The sequence below is a fragment of the Schistocerca nitens genome, chromosome 2 (assembly GCF_023898315.1).
Source record: "Schistocerca nitens isolate TAMUIC-IGC-003100 chromosome 2, iqSchNite1.1, whole genome shotgun sequence".
Classification (NCBI taxonomy): Eukaryota; Metazoa; Arthropoda; class Insecta; order Orthoptera; family Acrididae; genus Schistocerca; species Schistocerca nitens.
Window position 1 is genome coordinate 490027115 of NC_064615.1, and position 20304 is coordinate 490047418.

Sequence of the window (20304 nt, forward strand, 5' to 3'; positions counted from 1 at the left end):
CAGACAGCATTGGTGTTAACCGCTATGCTACACCGCATGCACCACAGCTTGTGGCACTGTTAACATTGATCAGCTTCTTCAAATGTAAACATGTTACACCAATTCCAAGCTCTGATCAAGCATATAAAAGAAATTATACATGTTGCTGCCTTTCAGTTTCATTAATTAAATTTATTTCATTTCTTGGTGTAGTCTGTCAGTGTGTCCGAGGTTGTACACATGGCAATTAGTCGAAAACATGTTAATTATCTACATATCTAAAACATGCCAATAACCTATTTACCTGCCAATATATACATGGCTGCAATATCTGCATAAAAAATTGTTGTTGGTTAAAGATCTTTTCATTGGTTTTTCATAAAATTTTGACAAAGTATTTGGTAAATAATTATTATTATACGTTTTAACTTGCTGTAACACTGCTTTATACATTTTATGATGTAACATCACTTCCTTACTTCATAAATCACCTTTATTGTGGAACTGGTGGGCGGTTAGAAAATTTTACTGCTAAAAGTGAGTGGTGTTAGGTAAAAAAGGTTGACTACTGCTGTGCTAGAGCATCTTTCAAAGAAGTCTGCCTTGCAATTAGAACTTTGCTCTCTATGTCTATCAAAGATATAAAAGGTGGTATGTGTTCTATATATCAGTATTTGAAGATGGCAAAACTTTTTAAAAGTAAAAAATTGAATCTCCAGTAACATATGGCATATTATGACATTTTTTTCACTAATTTTAGTGGCTTAATATAACAAGTTAACGAGCATCAATGCCAATAATGGATTTACCGAATAATAAGATATCTCTCTCTCTCTCTCATTAGGTCACCACATTTTGTACATAAGTAACCGGAAAAACAGGAATGCTAGAATATAGCAAATTTACAGACCAGTCAACACAAAGAAGAAAGGGGAGACGGAAAAAGCTACTAGAAAAGTAAACAAATTATTCCAATAGACTTCATTGTACTATATATTGATATTACATATTTTTAATACATTTACCAATTATCAGGACACACTTCTTATAATAAGATAAGTGTTTCTAAATATCTTATTCATAAAACTCCAGTGACTGGGAGAACAACCATTTGTGTGTGACCCGGGTGAGTCCAAAGTCAGACTGAAAGCAATGTGCATTCAAGCCTTTCCTCAGTGAGTCAGATTGAAGTCAGATGATGCAAAGTTAATTATGAACCAAATTATACCATCTTAGGGCAAAAAGAAGCCCTAATATGTGTAGCAGCAATATTTGGGTGCTTGGTGAAAAAGAGTCCGAAATAGTTTGATGAATCAAGATATGTTTCAGTGATTAAAATTAACCCATGTTGAAGAAATACCACCAACAAATCACAATGCATGTCTCTGACTTCCGCAGAAAGCATTTGTCCATGCTAATCTTAAACTGTACCCTACAAAAACTGGTACCTCTGTTACGCTCTCAGACAAATCTTGTAGTTGTTCATGACTGCCACAGATGGTAGCCTTAAACCATGTCCCCAAGTGATCAAAAAGTATACCACTAGCAATGCTCATTACCTGCAGCAGCTAAGAATGTATACTACATGGAAACATTGCTACAGTACATGTAATTTTTCATTATACATGCTAACATCTAAGTGTGGATTCACACATGGGGGGAGGGGGGAAGGAATATAATTTATTACTTTTTATGCGTGAAGAAGAATTATAATTAACAGTGATAACAGGTTATCTGGCTTTAAATCAGCAACTTGCAAAAAAGAGAGAGAGAGAGAGTATTGACTATTAACATAGTCACGCTCACTCACAATAACTCATGAATATGGATCTCTGTATTTCAGAAGCACAACTACAGGTCACGGTGAATTTCAGTTTCAGATGAAAGTATCAGCTTTTGCAACTAAACTAATTCAATCCAAGATGTGACTGTACAGTTTTGATAACTAATTCCATCATCATCAAAGGGGATGCTGTAACTGTACCTATTGCTTTATTAAATAATCACTTGTTTAACATTAGGTTGAAGATAGCTGCAGTACGCAAAACAATGTTCACCAATAACAATTTTTGAATTTCAGTTCCAACATCTTATTCAGCTTTAAAGCAAAAACAAAAATTGTGCCTGGCAATTAATTCTATCACTATTGGTAAACAAATTTAAAATAAGTTACAATATAGTGGTTTGTAAACTCACTATACATTTACAATAACTGGTAACACTCCCCACATTCACTACTGAAAATTGTTCTTTGTTCAGGTTAACACTAAACACAGTAGATGTAAGTCCGAGAGACGCACTACAAAATGATTCTAAATGTCAACCAGTGCTAAAAATAAACTAAGCTGATTGAATTAAATTTGACTTGGTACAAGCGGACTGAATTAAATTTGACTTGGTACAAGATCATTAAGTCTGAACCAGCTTAACATATGAAAAATTACAAATTACAATGAACCTCTGACAAAATATTTCTAAGTGTTGAGATTGCTAATTTTTCTGAATCCCTACTAAACTGCCGCACGAAGTATTTCAAAGTATTGTGGCTGTCGACCCACAAAACTTCTATGTTAATGAATGTGTGAGACTACAACACTACCCAAAGCAGAATAGGTCCTGCCTGTTTGACTCTGTCCAAGCAAGTGCAAAAGAGCAATTTTGCCACCATTTTTTTAAAGTTCAGTCCCTCTACCCTTGTAAATCCTATAAATGTACATCACTTAATGAGTTTTAGGAACCATCAGTCTTATTTACATCTTTTTACACAGAAATTCCTTAAAACTAGATGTATCATTAGAAGTGCCCTAAAAACCTGATCAGATGGATTAATTACACTTAATATTATATTACATAGTTTGCCACAAATTTAAGTAGAATAATTACATATTTTAATTGCATTAATCATTGTTCATTGTACCTTGAATAATTATTGTACATCTCTCTTAATGAAAACTGCCTGTCTTTTTCACTGCTGCAAACTACATTAACTTAGCTTTAATCACACTTAGCTTTAATCACATTTAGCAAGTAAGGAACCAGAAAAAGAAATGCCGGGTACGGCCTTTCTGCCATACATTCCCAGAGTGACGGACAGAATCGGCCATATATTAAACAAACATGGCATAAAGATGATTTTCAAACCAGCAAGGAAGATCAAAGAGTGTCTTAGATCGGCGAAGGAGAAAAGAGACCCACTTGCAATGTCGGAAATATACCATATACCATGTACATGCGGAAAAGTTTACATCGGAATGACTGGACGATCAATTAACACCAGGATCAAAGGGCATAAGCGACATTGCAGGTTGGGACAGGTGGAGAAATCGGCCGTGGCAGAGCACGCACTGAATGAGACCAACCACGTAATAAAATTCGCCAACACGGAAGTTCTGGCTGTAGAGAAGCACTATCACACACGCTTGTTCAGAGAAGCTGTAGAAATACAAAAACACACAAACAGTTTCAACAAGAAAGAGGAAAGCCTTCAGGTAAACGGATCCTGGCTTCCCATACTGCAGCGAACGACCGTCGCAGGTAGCAAGAGGAGAACCGCATTGGAAATGACCGCGGAGAAGCCCTCGGACGTTGGCGCGCCAGGTACATATAGTCTGCGGCCACGAGCTCGGCTCCAGTTCACCACCGGCAATGGAGGGTGAAGCTTTGACAATGCCAGCCACTCGTGCTGGCGAAACGTCAGAAAAATCATTAGATGAACATCGGCCAAAGAACCCGAGACAGAAGCCAATAGATTGTTTAAGTTATTTCTGCTTAGGTGAATGAGATAGGAAGGCAAGGGATCAACACAGGCACTGAATAAACTGGCCTGCAGAAAATGTTTGAGACCTGAAATGAAGAATGGTTTGCATAAAAACCTCATGAATACAAACAAATTCTGTCACCACCTCTACATATTAAATTGAGCCTACCGGTAATGAAATAATCTGACAAAGTCCTCCCCAAAGGTGAAGAATTGTTGATGTACCTCAGTCTGATCTTAAATTCATCTAACACGATGCAAAACTGGAAGAAGGCTTTTTGATGGACCTGGAGTTAGAAATGTGATGCTTCTATCCATCTCTGAATCAAAAATTACTGTCAGTGAGAGGGAGGCTCAATTCGTAATTAGGCAGCAAAAAGGCTCCATATTATATTTATCTTGTAGCCAACAAGCTGAAAAAATTCAGTAAGTCTGAAATTTTACCAGCCTTAAGATCCATTTTTTTAACAGTCACCTTCATTTTTTCCCTAAAAGTTTGGATAATTTCAGGGATGAACAAGGTCAGAACTTTCCTCAACACCTCCAAGTAACTGAAACAATTGGGGCTGCTAGAATACCAATATGATTGAAGATTACTGTTGTTCATTTAACCAAGACATGCAACAGGCAATTCACTGGATAAAAGGCTATATAAGATGCTTGAAGGAGAAAAAAGAAAGAAAATAAGGGTGGTGGGGTGGTGGTGTGGGGGGGGGGGGGGGGGGGGAATTGAGGATGGGTAAGGAATCAGTGCCCTAAGAACCCGTAAGATTACAAGTTACTTAACGAAAAGAAATCAAAAAAGTTTATTTTGTAGGTTGGTGTAAATACTACATTATTCTTCAGAGACCTCTGCGGTGAACTTTTACGCCAGAACAAATTTAAAAAAGTGTGAATGTGCCAGAGTTTCTGCAATTTAACATTATGAAACATAATCACTTCATCTTGAGAAGGTATCAGTCCTTCGAGAAAAATGCAGAACATGTGACAACCTGCACCTTGTAAAGTGCTGTTACCTGTACAGTTTTTATAATTACTTTGAAAGAAACAGTAACAAATACAGAACATCAGTAGCAATTAACTACGTCGGCATGCACTTATAAGATCTGAGTATGCATTCACTTGTTTCTTACAATTCCTCTCACAAGCATGTGACATTTGCCAAAGACTATGCATAGAATGTCACAGACGAAGCTGTTCTGCCACATGCTCCTAAAGTTTACAACAAATGTTTTTGTTCACCACTGTGCAACTAGGAATCTCAGTCAATGCAGAAGCTATCATTATTCAAACTTTTGAGGCAAACTGGTCAAAAATTTACTGAAAATAATTGCACACTTACTCAGGAAAGCATTCCTAGTGCATCAGTTGCAAAGCACGTAGGATATAAAACAAGCTTGCCAGAATGTTTCACAGCAAAGCCTACCAGTCAAATTGTGCAATATTTGAAAATGCAGTTTCTCTTCCTTTTAAGGAGTTCACCTGTCATTACTGCAAAGGTTATTACTTGTTAGAGAATTAAAATAAGTGTGTCAAAATAAGCTTTTAAATTTAAAGCTACTGATCAAATGGTGAACTTTTGAGGCCAAGGAAGTATCTACATTCATAGGCCTCTAATGTTAAAAAAGTATGTATGCAACCTCTTAGGACACATCTCAATGGAATATACCGTATTTACTCGAATCTACGCCGCACTCGAATCTAAGCCGCACCTGAAAAATGAGACTAGAAATAAAGGAAAAAAAAATTCCCGAATCTAAGCCGCACCTGAAATATGAGACTCAAAATTCAAGGGGAGAGAAAAGTTTTAGGCCGCACCTCCAAATCGAAACAAAGTTGGTCCATTGTAATATGAGACACAATTTAGATCGAATGAAAGACGATACAGCTACAGTAGGTTGGTTCGAGTCGTAAGCTTAGCAGTTAAGCTTTACCAGGTAGCCATTGCTATGCGTCAGGCGCTCCGTCCGTATTTATACGGGTACCCTTCCTTTTTCACGCGCTTCGTCTGGTTTGAATCGATTGCTTATTTTGCTTTGATCTGATAAGTGGCGTTTTCTTTGTTATAGGTGTTTACGTCACTCTCAGCTGAAAATGCATTACTGTACTGTGTCATGCATTGTTTGTCGCATTTTGATAGTGCGTGTTTACGGCCTGTCGCCGCTCGTGGCATGACTTGCTTTTGTGCCCGCTACCGCCGCTTATAAAAAAAAGAGGAATCGTCTCATTAGCGAAACAATGGGAAGAGACTGCTATTTGTACTTACTTACACTGCTGCTTTCTTTGATAATGATCAACAAGAACCAAATAATAGACTGCATATGATAGAACATGTTCTGAACGAGTGTTTAGCGAAAATTTTTCTCCGTTTGAAAATCTTTGCGGCCGCTTCTTTAGTACATCAAATTCTGCACAGAAATTAGTCATCTTACATTTAAAATCTAGTCAGTTGCCGTGCTTCATTTCTGACTGTTATCACTATTAGGCATAAGAATAATACGAATATAAACATGACACGATATGTATATTCTTCCGCGTTTGCTGTTGTCTCACTCTAGTTTCGTAGTTTATTAGGCGACAGGATTTAAATGAGATAGCAGCAAACACGAAAGAATACATGGCAAAATGTTTATATTCGTATTATTCTTATGGTGAAGAGAATAGTGCATGTGATTCACATTTCATCAGGTTCCTATTAGCAACCATCTAACCATCTCTTCTCACAGGTAGGAAAAAACTCGGAACGTAGAGTTGGCCATATTGACAAACATCCCTAACAGTCTTGCCAGTCGGATTTTCGTAGTACATTGAAATTCTGCTACATTCGAAGATGAACAATACGGAATTTGTATTTACTTCGTTGGATAATGTATGAAAATGCAGTGGTCGAAACTCGGGGCGGAGAAAAAAAAAGCTCGTCTTCCACCTTTTTTTTTTTTAATTTATTTACTGATGCAGAGGTTTTAGCGCCAGTATTTATCTTTGTGCCCACAAAGCATACTTGTGTAGCGCTACATATATTCGACGGCAGAAGTTAGTTGTGGCGGCACCTATCAACATTTTTCAGAACTTCCACTTGCTTTGCACTCGATTCTAAGCTGCAGGCGATTTTTTGGATTACAAAAACCGGAAAAAAAGTGCGGCTTAGATTCGAGTACATACGGTAAATAAAAATTGGGAGAACAGTATGACAAAGTCCTTTATATAAAAAAAGTGCCCAACTGGGACTTGAAATCTCATGGTCTCAGAGGCAAGGTAGAGACAAAAATAAGCACAACTCTCAAATGCACGAGAAGAGAGGTAAGGTTCTTCACGAAAGCAGTGCCAGAGAGGCAAGGAGCCCTAAAAAGGACAGAGAAATGTTCTTGCGCCACCTTTATTAGTATGAGCCCCCTGCACCAACAACACAGAAATTTCTGAAATATCTGACAATAGTTGATTGATAGTTGTGCAAAAGGTGCAAAAACATTCTCTTCAATATAGTTGGAAAAGAATTATCTAACATGATGACCTTCATTCTGCTTCATAACCCACCTGTCCACTTCAGTGCAGGTGTACACACAATCCCACAGCACAGTGGCAAGCACTTAAATGGCACCATCCCACAAGAACCTTTAAACCGACTGCCAAGAAATGTAGCATTACATGAGAGAATCAACATCAAAAAGCACCTATTATCTTGCTTATCAAAAGCACATATCAAAGTGCACTATAAGCACAGTATAACACCAACCAGCCCTGTCAGTGGATAATTCAGCATTGTATTTTTGTTGAAGTTCCTGCAATTCATACTATTGGCCTTCATTACTAATGATAAAGTTTTCAACAGGCACAAAAACTATGTTTGAAGGGACAAAGATCAATGCCAGCCTTACCTCTTGTTACCATCAACGATTCTCTATCAACTTGTGGAGAATAATAGTACAATGTCTACAGGATCTTATTTTCTGCCATTCAACCAGATTTGTCCATGAAACCTGGTTTTCATTCAAGAAGTGCTGCCACAACTGTTGCATATAGTGCCTGCAAGAGAATGTGTTTTCAACTTGCCAGTGCCTCAACCCACTTTGATGATGATGTCCTAGTTTTTGACAAAAGATAGTTTATTTGTCAGACTGGGAAGAACAGTCCTGTCTTTAGATCAGCTTGACAGCTGGATCGGTTTTAAATTGTTGTATGCTAAACCACCATGGTCATCAGTGCCTTGATCGGTTTGATGAAAGAAACCAAGTGCTGTGGATTCTCTCCCCCCCCCCCCTTTCCTGCGGATGTACATGAAATAGTTGGTGTATGAAACTTCAGCTGAAACCAATTCTGACCTAACTGGTAGGTCCATAGATACTTGTCTCTAAGTGCAATGGATACAAGGGGTACTTGAAGAGTGTGACAATATTTTCAAAGGTTTTAGTATAACAGCAGCAACCACGAACATGATGAATACATATGTGTTGAAACTGAAACTAACCATGTTCAACAGTTTCTTCAAGCAGTAGGAAACTGCTATGTGATATGAATCGTTTTAAATTCTTTGTAAGTCACTCATTCCCCCAGTGAGCGAGTGTCGGTGAGGGGGTGGCAGTGGGGCGGGGTGGGTGAGCAAGGGAGGTGGAGTGAAGAAAAAGGGAGGGGAGGGGGGAGAAAGAGACAGAAGGGGCAGGGGACAGAGAGAAAGGCAGGGGGCAGAGGGGAGGGGGGGGGAAGCAGGTGAGAGAGATGAAGGTGGAGTGAAGAAAAAGGGAGGGGAGGGGGAGAGAAAGAGACAGAAGGGGCAGGGGACAGAGAGAAAGGCAGGGGGCAGAGAGGGGGGGGGAAGCAGGTGAGAGAGATGAAGGTGTGAGGAATGCAGGCAGAGACAGAGGATAGTAATTTTTATCTTATGGTATTTGTTTCTTTTACATTCTTTGTTCTCTTTTTCTAGAACTGCTTCTTACATGTGATGTTACACTGTGTGTGTGTGTGTGTGTGTGTGTGTGTGTGTGAGAGAGAGAGAGAGAGAGAGAGAGAGAGAGAGAGAGAGAGAGTCAGTAAGTTTAGATATTTGGTTAATTTTTCACTATAAATTATTAAAATCTAATAGTTGTTGGCCATGGTTAGTCTGTGCAGTTAAGAAAAATGCTATCTGCATCTTATCTCCCAGTACCTTATCCACATCACTTTTATCTGTATCTGTGGGCCTCATAATTTAAATTGCAGAGAGTAAATACACAGAGGTTATTATTAAACTTTCACTATTTGAAGCAGTGTAGAAGGAAAAATATTTAAAGTATGGGTGCTCAACTTTATAGGAATGATGTTCACAGTGCACTGCAGGATGTGTGTTATTAATAGTGCCGGTGTCACTACTTGCCGCTAGGCACTGGTACTGATACAGTGATGTATGGTTGAAACACAAGCATCAGGGCCTGGACAAGGCGAGCAGGGCTTTACTCATAAAGCTGTTTTATCAAAAGAACATCAATAGTGCTGCTGTTCTTCACAAATATCAACACATTAAGGGAATATGAAGAGGCCCTCTTTCAGCACTGGGGTTGAACAACACAATATGGAAGTTTGAATTGGCTGATCGTTCCAAATTGTCCCCATCAAGATCATCAGATTTGGACTCATGTGATTTCTGGCTGTGGTGTTACATGAAGAACAAGACTTATTAGTTGAACACTAACATGTGTTGGAGGGTGAAAATGAGTATAACAAGGGACTTAGCCAACATGTTTTGGGCAGCTGAGTAATCTCTAGTTCAGTTCCAGGCTGTCCTGGATGCAGATGGTTGTCACATTGAGCAACATTTGTAACCTGAAACATAAACATGGTATGCAATTGACAAATGTTATACTCCCACGTGGAAATTAGAATGTGCTCCTTTCAATGGTTTATTTGTTATTTCTCTTCCACACATCCTTACAAATTTTCATTATCCTACAGTCACTTGTTTCCACGGGGGCCCTCTCAAGTAGCAAAAGTTTAATTATAAACACCTTGTACGTAAGGCCAATCATGACTACGTGTCTTTAAGTTACAACTTGCAGAAGTAATTACTGACACAGATTTTGTGAAATTTTTCTCAGCATTGGGGAGTAAAACGACATTGTGTTACAAGTTATAGTCACATCTTGCGCGTTATAAAATGCTAGTCATCTAGCTTGTTTATCAACTGGGCAATTATTCACCACAATGTTATACCATATTAATATTCCATGGCCCCCAATTTAGTAAGCCCTGGATTCTGTATGTGTCAATATATTTAGGAGAAACATTGACAAATTCACTGATTTTCTATCATACATTTAGTACTGTATGTGATACACAAACAGTTGAACCATGAAGCAAATATTCAGTGGTTGAACTGGCCAAGAACAGCCTCCACATCACTTTCTAAGAGCTGTAGTAATTGAATTACTGACCTTTGTTAATGCAAATGAAGCAGGAAAATGAGAGCTGTGAGGCAAATAGAGGTAAAAATGAAGTAGGATGCAGATGTAAAAGTTGCAGAAAATGAGGAAGAAGGGGCTTGTGGAGGGTCAGTGATGTCTACAATCTTCAGGACATTGAGCATTCAAGCCAATATAGCGGCATCAATCTAAAATGGGTAATAATAATGACCAAATAATAATAATAATAATAGTAATAGTAATAATAATAATTATTATTATTGGCTTGCAATGGAAACAGTTGAAAATTGTAATACTGACACTGGCCTTTAACTTTTAACCACACAGTTAATATTACTGCAGATGTCTGCAAATATACCAGTGGACATCCACATTGGTGTAGGCTATTATCCACAAAGCAAATAGTACTGCAGGTATCTGCATCCATGACAACCTGTACTCATAGTGTATGATAGGTTCTATGTAGCATCAAGTAATTCTGCAATAATGCACGGGGCTGGTTTGTTATAGCTATACATTCCACTAGAGCTCTTGGAGCATCCATGAAAATTCTGAGGTAAACTTTGTTTCCACAGAAAACACTGCTCATCCAGGAGGGTTCTAAAGGATGTAGGATAACCACTAGGCAGTCAAGTGACCCACAACTGCTGGTGTAAGTCATGGAAGTGAAATGGTGTGTATGTACTAGTTGATGGTGTGGAGTCAGCATTGTACAATAGAATGAAGTATGGTGTGGCAGAAAGAATCTATTGTGTCTATATGCACTAAGCACCCCGAAGCACACAGTGAGTGAAATTGCCCTATTTGTTTGTGTATCAAGATGGACTGACCAAAGTGTCTAAATGGAATGGCACACCAGTCACAGTAATCTAAAATGGCAGAAGAACAATGGTCATAAAAAGATCAGAAACAAGAGTCACTGTCAGTGGTAGTCAGTTTTAAGCTCACCAGGAATTGCTGCTGATAATGAACACAGGTCCATCTCAACCACTTTCTGAGCGAACAGTGTGAATGAAACTGAAGGCAGTGCACTTTTGGAGTCAAGTACCTCACAAAAGGCCACTTCTCACTGTGGCACAAACACCTGCTCATTTTCAATGGGCCAGAACAGGGATAGTTGCTGAGTGGAGGGGTATAGTATGATCCAACAAGTCACACTGTTTAACCCACAGTATGTGGAGGGCATAATTCAGGGCAGGTATGTTCTGCAATGTTTCGAGGGAGTTTTTCGTAACATGACATGGGCTCACTCATATAGGTCGCTGGGAACATGAGCTAGGATGTTTATTTCAACATTCTCAGTGAGCAAATTTTTTCTTTCTTCTACATCTTCATGATTAATATCAATGTCCAAGACAATAACAGTTATCCTCACAGGGATGCATGCATACATTTCTGATTTCATGAACACTCAGGCAGCCTACTGCACCTCAAATAGCCCAGTGAAACATCCACTCTTAATTATAAAGAATATGTCTAGGACTATCTGGAACAGCAGGTGAAACAGCGACCAAAATCAGCAACATTGTAGCTCTACAGGATCTAATCAATGAATGGCTTCAGCTAGACATAGCATGTCTGAAAAAACTTGTGGAGCTCTATGTCACCAAACTGATGCCAATATATTAAGGCTAGAGGTTGTGTTGCATGGTATTAGCACGATAGCTCTGTGGAGTGACTAATGTAACAACTTCATTGGTTGCTGCTGCTTATTATTATTATTTCTTTACTTTCTCAGACGTTAAGTCTGGTTAAAAATGGAAAGTGATGCGGACCTTGATCAAGCGTCACTTCCTTTTAACTGTACGGTATATGTCATATTGCATTTAGGAACTTTCGGGTAATTGAACATGTATCAATAATTACGGATTTCTGTAATTGTATATATAAGTTTGGATGTAGCTGTATTGCATTGATGTACTGGTGGATATTGTGTGGTATGACTCCTGTGGTTGATAGTATAATTGGTATAATGTCAACTTTATCCTGATGCCACATGTCCTTGACTTCCTCAGCCAGTTGGATGTATTTTTCAATTTTTTCTCCGGTTTTCTTTTGTATATTTGTTGTATTGGGTATGGATATTTCGATTAGTTGTGTTAATTTCTTCTTTTTATTGGTGAGTATGATGTCAGGTTTGTTATGTGGTGTTGTTTTATCTGTTATAATGGTTCTGTTCCAGTATAATTTGTATTCATCATTCTCCAGTACATTTTGTGGTTCATACTTGTATGTGGGAACGTGTTGTTTTATAAGTTTATGTTGTAAGGCAAGTTGTTGATGTATTATTTTTGCTACATTGTCATGTATTCTGGGGTATTCTGTACTTGCTAGTATTGTACATCCACTTGTGATGTGATCTACCGTTTCTATTTGTTGTTTGCAAAGTCTGCATTTATCTGTTGTGGTATTGGGATCTTTAATAATATGCTTGCTGTAATATCTGGTGTTTATTGTTTGATCCTGTATTGCAATCATGAATCCTTCCGTCTCACTGTATATATTGCCTTTTCTTAGCCATGTGTTGGATGCGTCTTGATCGATGTGTGGTTGTGTTAGATGATACGGGTGCTTGCCATGTAGTGTTTTCTTTTTCCAATTTACTTTCTTCGTATCTGTTGATGTTATGTGATCTAAAGGGTTGTAGAAGTGGTTATGAAATTGCAGTGGTGTAGCCGATGTATTTATATGAGTGATTGCTTTGTGTATTTTGCTAGTTTCTGCTCGTTCTAGAAAGAATTTTCTTAAATTGTCTACCTGTCCATAATGTAGGTCTTTTATGTCGATGAATCCCCTTCCTCCTTCCTTTCTGCTTAATGTGAATCTTTCAGTTGCTGAATGTATGTGATGTATTCTATATTTGTGGCATTGTGAACGTGTAAGTGTATTGAGTGCTTCTAGGTCTGTGTTACTCCATTTCACTACTCCAAATGAGTAGGTCAATACTGGTATAGCGTAAGTATTTATAGCTTTTGTCTTGTTTCTTGCTGTCAATTCTGTTTTCAGTATTTTTGTTAGTCTTTGTCTATATTTTTCTTTTAGTTCTTCTTTAATATTTGTATTATCTATTCCTATTTTTTGTCTGTATCCTAGATATTTATAGGCATCTGTTTTTTCCATCGCTTCTATGGAGTCACTGTGGTTATTCAATATGTAATCTTCTTGTTTAGTGTGTTTTCCCTTGACTATGCTGTTTTTCTTACATTTGTCTGTTCCAAAAGCCATATTTATATCATTGCTGAATACTTCTGTTATCTTTAGTAATTGGTTGAGTTGTTGATTGGTTGCTGCCAGTAGTTTTAGATCATCCATGTATAGCAAATGTGTGATTTTGTGTGGGTATGTTCCAGTAATATTATATCCATAATTTGTATTATTTAGCATGTTGGATAGTGGGTTCAGAGCAAGACAGAACCAGAAAGGACTTAATGAGTCTCCTTGGTATATTCCACGCTTAATCTGTATTGGCTGTGATGTGATATTATTAGAGTTAGTTTGGATATTAAGTGTGGTTTTCCAGTTTTTCATAACTATGTTTAGGAACTGTATCAATTTAGGATCTACTTTGTATATTTCCAATATCTGTAGTAACCATGAGTGGGGTACACTATCAAAAGCTTTTTGGTAATCAATGTATGCGTAGTGTAGCGACCTTTGTTTAGTTTTAGCTTGATATGTCACCTCTGCATCTATTATCAGTTGCTCTTTACATCCTCGTGCTCCTTTGCAGCAGCCTTTTTGTTCTTCATTTATAATTTTGTTCTGTGTTGTATGTGTCATTAATTTCTGTGCAATGACTGAGGTTAATATTTTGTAGATTGTTGGTAGGCATGTTATGGGGCGATATTTAGCTGGGTTTGCTGTGTCTGCTTGATCTTTAGGTTTCAGATAGGTTATTCCATGTGTAAGTGTATCAGGGAATTTGTATGGGTCTGCAATGTAACTGTTAAATAATTTAGTTAGATGTGAATGTGTTGAGGTGAACTTCTTTAGCCAGAAATTTGCTATTTTATCATTTCCAGGGGCTTTCCAATTGTGCATAGAATTAATTGCTCGGGTGACTTCATGTTGTAAAATTATCACTTCAGGCATTTGTGGTATCATCTTGTATGAGTCTGTTTCTGCTTGTATCCACCGTGCATGCCTGTTATGTTGTACCGGGTTTGACCATATGTTGCTCCAGAAGTGTTCCATGTCTGTTATGTTTGGTGGATTGTCTATTTTAATGTGTGTGTTATCTATTGTCTGGTAAAATTTCTTTTGGTTTGTGTTGAATGTTTGGTTTTGTTTCCTTCTATTTTCACTTTTTTTGTATCTTCTAAGACGTTTGGCCAATGCTTGTAATTTCTGCTTCTTTTCATCTAATTGCTCTATTGCTTCTTGTTGTGAGATTTTACCTAACCTTTTTCGTTTTTTGTCTGATATTTCATTTCTTATAAATTGTGTTAGCTGTCCGATGTCTTTTCTCAGTTTTTCTATTCTGATCTGTAGCCTGTGTTGCCATGCTGGTTTTGTGGGTTTCTTCTGTGTGTTGGTTGGTTCTGATCTCTGCCTAGTGTGTATATTTAGTGTAGTGAGTGCTCCTACATAAACCAGTAGTTGTAACTCTTCCATTGTTGTATTTTCATTTATTTTGTTGTGTATGATTGTGTTGATAGTTTTTATTGTTGTTTCGACTTGTGGGCTATTTGGTGGTCTATGCAAGAATGGTCTAATGTCTGTATTTGTGTCTTTGTATTCTATATATGTCAACTGAAATTTTTCTTCTATATCTAACATGTGTGTCACTTCGTGTTCTATTTGTGCTTGTGCTGGTGGCTGTCTTAAAATTTCATTTTCCTCTGATTGTTTAATTGATGCGGGTTGTTCTTTGTTTGTTTGCTCTGGGATGTTTGAGTCCATTACTGTATTTTCTTCTTCTTCTAATTGCACATTATTTTGTTCCAGTATTTGTTGTACTTGTTGTTTGATGTTTTCTAATTCTGACTGGTGTATCCTGTTATTTTTTATTATTACACGAATCTGATCAGCTAGACATTGTTCTGTTAAAAATTTTAATTCTGGGTATCTGGTAATAAATGTTGTGTATACTTGTGATCTGTATCCGGTTGTGTTGGTTCCTAGGTTTGTTGCTTGGTAATAACAGAACATGAGGTGTCGATTAACTTCATCTGACCATCTCATCCTCTGTCTTTGTTTTCCTTCTAGGGTGGTTGCAGGAAGCATATCCTGCAAAACACCTCTATTTGGATTTAAATCATTTTCCAGTTGGCTAGCAGTGTCATTACCATTGTGGGCGGGCATAGGGTTCAAGCGCCGTCCCCGACCATGACGGCGCTTGTCCGAGGCTTCTTTAGTTCTGTCCTGAACCAAGTAATCACACTAAAAGGGGGGTTAGCCCTATTAGTGGTTTGTTCTTTTCGTCGCCTTTTACGACTGGCAGAACATACCGGAGGCCTATTCTTTTCCCGGGCCTCCACGGGGTTTATTATTATTATTATTATTATTATTATTATTATTTATTACTATTACTACTATTTACACAAATACACCTAACAAACCATTAGTCAACTCGGGAAGTTCTCACACTAGTACCATGTAGCATCATTTGACACACATTGCTGAATAAAGGCAACATATAATCCTACACATGCATTACAGTCTTCAGATTCATGCATCCAAGCTGCTCCTGCATGTTTTCCAAACACCTTCCACTGGACCATCATCTCTAGTTTTTTCTTACCTCTTGGAATCCAGCAAAGAACTGTCTGGGTTCATCTAACATCTGTAAATCTAGTTAAATCTCTAAAACACATATTGTTTTAATTACAGCGATGTGATCTTAAACTCTATTCTGTTCTGTAATGCATCAATCCGTTTTCCCATTTCTCCAGCAAACTCACATCACAAATCTATCCACTGTATACTGAGCAAACCACAACTTTTATAATAGCTTCATATTAATAATCTGTGTCTCATTGTATGAGACACAATTTGTAATTCATACTGATTGCCAACTTTCAGTTTTGGACAAACTGGAAGCTTAGTTTTCAAAATTCCATTCTGTAACCAAAAGGAAACCAGCTCAATTTTACTGTGTTAAAAAAATTCCCCTCTTTCTCTCTCTGTCCACTAGTCTTCTTCAACTTCCTTAAATACAAAAACACATCAATTGATTCTATGACTTTGTTAGTAATTTGCACAATTTTTTTTATCAATATGATGCTTAGAATTTGTTTCAGGTGTACTATAACCAAATCCAGGCCTACTTTCAAATTTGCTCAGTTAAGTGCTTCCATATGGTGATAAAACATACCTACACTTAAGGCAAACAATATAATATCATCAGCAACAAAATTAACTGGTGTTTTTGGTAATATGGAACATCCCTGCCTCTTTCAGTTCCAAATTTCCTCCTAACTTGAAGACAAATACAATAGGTAACTTTGACGTACAGTACATATTCCTCACCATACTAGTATGGGTTGAATCAAATGCTTTTGCAAAATATACCTATCCCAGACAAATGGAAATTCCTAGTTACTGTTCACTTGAACAGTTTCAGTCACAACTTGCAAATGCCCCAGTACGTTATTTCCACTTACACAGCCAAATATTGCTTTGCCTGATTAAAATCTAATCATTTTTCTATGTAGTTGCAGACAATTTTAGAGCATATACTGTACATTATTGGGAAGAAGCTGGTACAACTATTGCTTCTTATGTCTTGTTTCTTATCTTTTGAAGCTGAATAATAATAGCTTTGTATTAACTACAAACAGAAAATGATGGGTGGAACCCGGCTTCAGCGATCAGAGACAGTGGTCATTTGTGTGCGAGTTGTGCTTCTGTGAATTTGTGTGCGTTTTCTACTTTAGAAGCAGGCCTTTTGGCCAAAAGCTCAAATGTCTAGCAGTAATTTTGTTGTGCTAGTCTGTAGCTCAATAGCTCCTTTACATGGTGACTAGCAATCTATCCTTTTCATAATACTGTGTTTGTATTAGTATTGGAGGAGGGTCTGCCTACATAGATATTCTGTATACAATTACGCAAGTACTTTTATAAAACATTGCCTTCAGCTTAAACCATTTCTACTGACACACTATCTTCTCCATGTGGCTTCTCTTCCTTAATTCCTTGAACGAGTTTATACATTTCACCTTAAATTACTGTGAGTATGTGCATTTTATTCATAAACTATTAATGCTCCAATCGCAGGCAATTTTCCATTTTTTCTGTATAAGACTACAGACAAATTTTATTCAATAATGAGAACAGCTATAAGGATTGTATAAAAGAGTTGTAAGAAGAAGACCAGAAAGTGAATTTATAAGTGATTTTTAATTCAAATTTAATGTATATAATGCGGGAAATGCGAAAACTGTGTTCAACAGTATAAAAACAAAAGAAACTTGTTGATAATTTTTCTGACTGTACTCAAGGCAAGGTTCCATACATGTGCTTGAGAAAATGGTTAAAAAATTGCTGGTATGAGAAAGTATAATTGAAAGTGTGTGGGTGTGACTTGACTTGAGAACATGTAAAACACGACTCCTATTTCCTAGAGCAACGGAAAAAGATTCTATAGGAAAACAGCAACTTTTGATGTCCCACAACAACAGAAAAAGATTCAATGCGAAAATAGTGACTTCTGACATACAAACAACCCAGAAATTATATGAATGCACATGTGCACATAAATCGTGGATGGACGGTTGACAATCCTGATTCATGTCTTCAACGACACAAAAATTTAAGGAATGCTGGAACAATTTTCTCTCTGTTGTTAGTTAAGTGATTTTGGAATGTTACATCTTTTTCAACTTCATTATTTTTTGATAAAAAATAGATAACTGCATTTTGCTCTTTTGTCCTTACTATTTTCTATTTGGTTGTTAAGGGTAAGCTCATCATTGTTTTCATTTTCGGAAAATCTAGTAATGTATAACCTCTGACATTTTTGGAATCATATTTGAACTTCTCCATTAAAGAATCATTCTTCAATTTCTAGCCCAACTTTCCCATTAAAATCCCCACCCTCCGAAACATCATTTTGTAGTTTGTGTAATTTGCCAGCTGATGCGCCTCTTCATCAAGGTCGTCTAGTGCCTCTTCATCAAGGTAGTCCACCTCCACATCAAAATGAGTGTGCATTGATATGTTAAGATCAACAAATTTCCATGGACTATCATTCATTTATTTTTAAAACAAGTCTTTTAATTATGTCTGATCTGTTCAGAAACTTCCAAAAGCAGAATGTTTTCCTGCCTACATGCAGCAAGCATATTTGATGGAAGGACAAAACAGCAAGGGGGGGAAAACAAACTATGCTTGATTTGGTAAACACTACATTCAGGAATTTTGCAGTACTCCTACCAGTAAAATAGTCAAACATAAAATGACTGTCCCTACTAGCTAAAGGAATCCAAGAAAACATATCCCTAACATCTGGCAGGAAAAAAATAACAAAACCAATGAAAAAGTATACTACCACATAATTTGTATACTATCAGATATAAGGTAACTACCGAAGGAACTTCTCTTTGGCACGATATAAAGGACTGAGTTAAGGGTACTATTCCTGCAAAAAACACATCAGTTTGGTGCAGGACTTCTCTCTTCCTTCAGAGAGCACTCATGATGTCATGCAGTCAATCTTCATTAGCAGCTGTTTCCACCTTTCACATAAGTTCAGTTTTATGATAAGCTTGTCAGCTTGGCTTTTTTACCACAGTTCATTCAATTTGAGCATTTATCTCATTTTTTAAATATACATTCATAAACTGAACATACACTTCAATGCTTTTTCAACATAGATATATTTAATATGCATTTTAAGACAGGATACTGACAAATAAAACTCACTGACACTTCACAATATTTTGTATATATATTTTTATACTTAATATCTAAGGTGATATGGAACACCACACCATTAATTTTATTTGTGTCTGGTGTTCTAAGCCTCTTCACGTTTTTGCATGTACCCTTTCTATGTACTTTCATTGCTGTCCTCAAAAGGAGAGGAAAAGCATGTTTGTGTATATCAACTGATATATGGCCAGAAAGGTAGGTCCAACAATAAGATAACATAACGTATAAGGAATAGGATAAGGAATAAGATAAGGAAACACTTTAAGATTAGTTCATGCCACAACACACCTTGATTAGGAACTTCCAACTCTTCATCTTCTTCTGGGATGGTACCAATCCCACCTTTTCCAGTGACCATGCCTTTCCTGAAAGCAAAATTAAAATTCTGCAACAACTTTATCCAGGTGATAGGGAGAAAAAGAGGTCTATACAAGTTGCATGGGTAAAATAATACCCAAAAATAGCGCTATAGCATGCTGAAAAGTAATGCCTCCAAATTTTTTTTATTTGAAAGCTCTTAAGGCTTTACAAAAGAAGTTATTAACATTCTACATCTTCAGTCTTCATGCCTACATATTTGCAGCCCTCTGCCACTAGAGAGCTCCAAATTGTAGTGCATAACTTGACAGTGTGTAATGTCAACTATGCTGGTGTCTGAGAAGTAGCATGCTGTAATCAATGTTGAATTCAAAGAGTTCATCCACATATGAAACACCCTCTCCTTCAGCGTGACAGTGCACGGTTGACACAAGAGCACAGTGAGATCTGCAACAATCTGACACACTGGGTTCACTGTCATCCATCATCCTCCGCGCAGTCCGTATTTGGCCCCATCTGATTGTCACCTTTTCCCACCAATACTTAAAAAACTTCAATTACTTCACTTTGATAGTGATGAGGTGGTGCACGCAGAGGTGACGTTGTGGCCCTGTCAACAGTCAAACATTCTACAGTGATGGCATCAACAAACTTGTCTCTCACTGAGAGAAATGCTTTCATTGCCAAGTTGACTATGTTGAGAAGTAAATATGTAGACACGAAGAATAAAAATGTAGAATATTAATAACATTTGTTTTATTTAAAACGCTTTCCGAGTCTTCATATAAAAGGTTTGGAAACATTACTTTTCAGCATGCCCACATAAATACTTCAAATTTTCCTCCTACCATTCATTAGACATTTCTCTCCACAAACCAACTTATTAAATCAGTTAACAGTATTATTTGTTACAGAGTTAATAAAAACTGTGATTCTCTCTTCCATCACACATTATTCATAAGAAGCATTTCTTGTCCTTTCAGTTAA

General features: G+C 37.3%; 1 protein-coding gene across 1 annotated transcript in view; it reads right to left on the reverse strand.

Annotated features, from left to right (window-relative positions):
• The window catches only part of LOC126236434 (poly(A)-specific ribonuclease PARN-like), a 307678-nt gene that overhangs the window by 42187 nt on the left and 245187 nt on the right, over nt 1-20304 (reverse strand). Inside the window, exon 13 of the mRNA XM_049945737.1 lies at nt 19288-19364. Coding sequence (XP_049801694.1) covers nt 19288-19364 — 77 coding nt within the window. The remainder of the gene's footprint in view (nt 1-19287; nt 19365-20304) is intronic.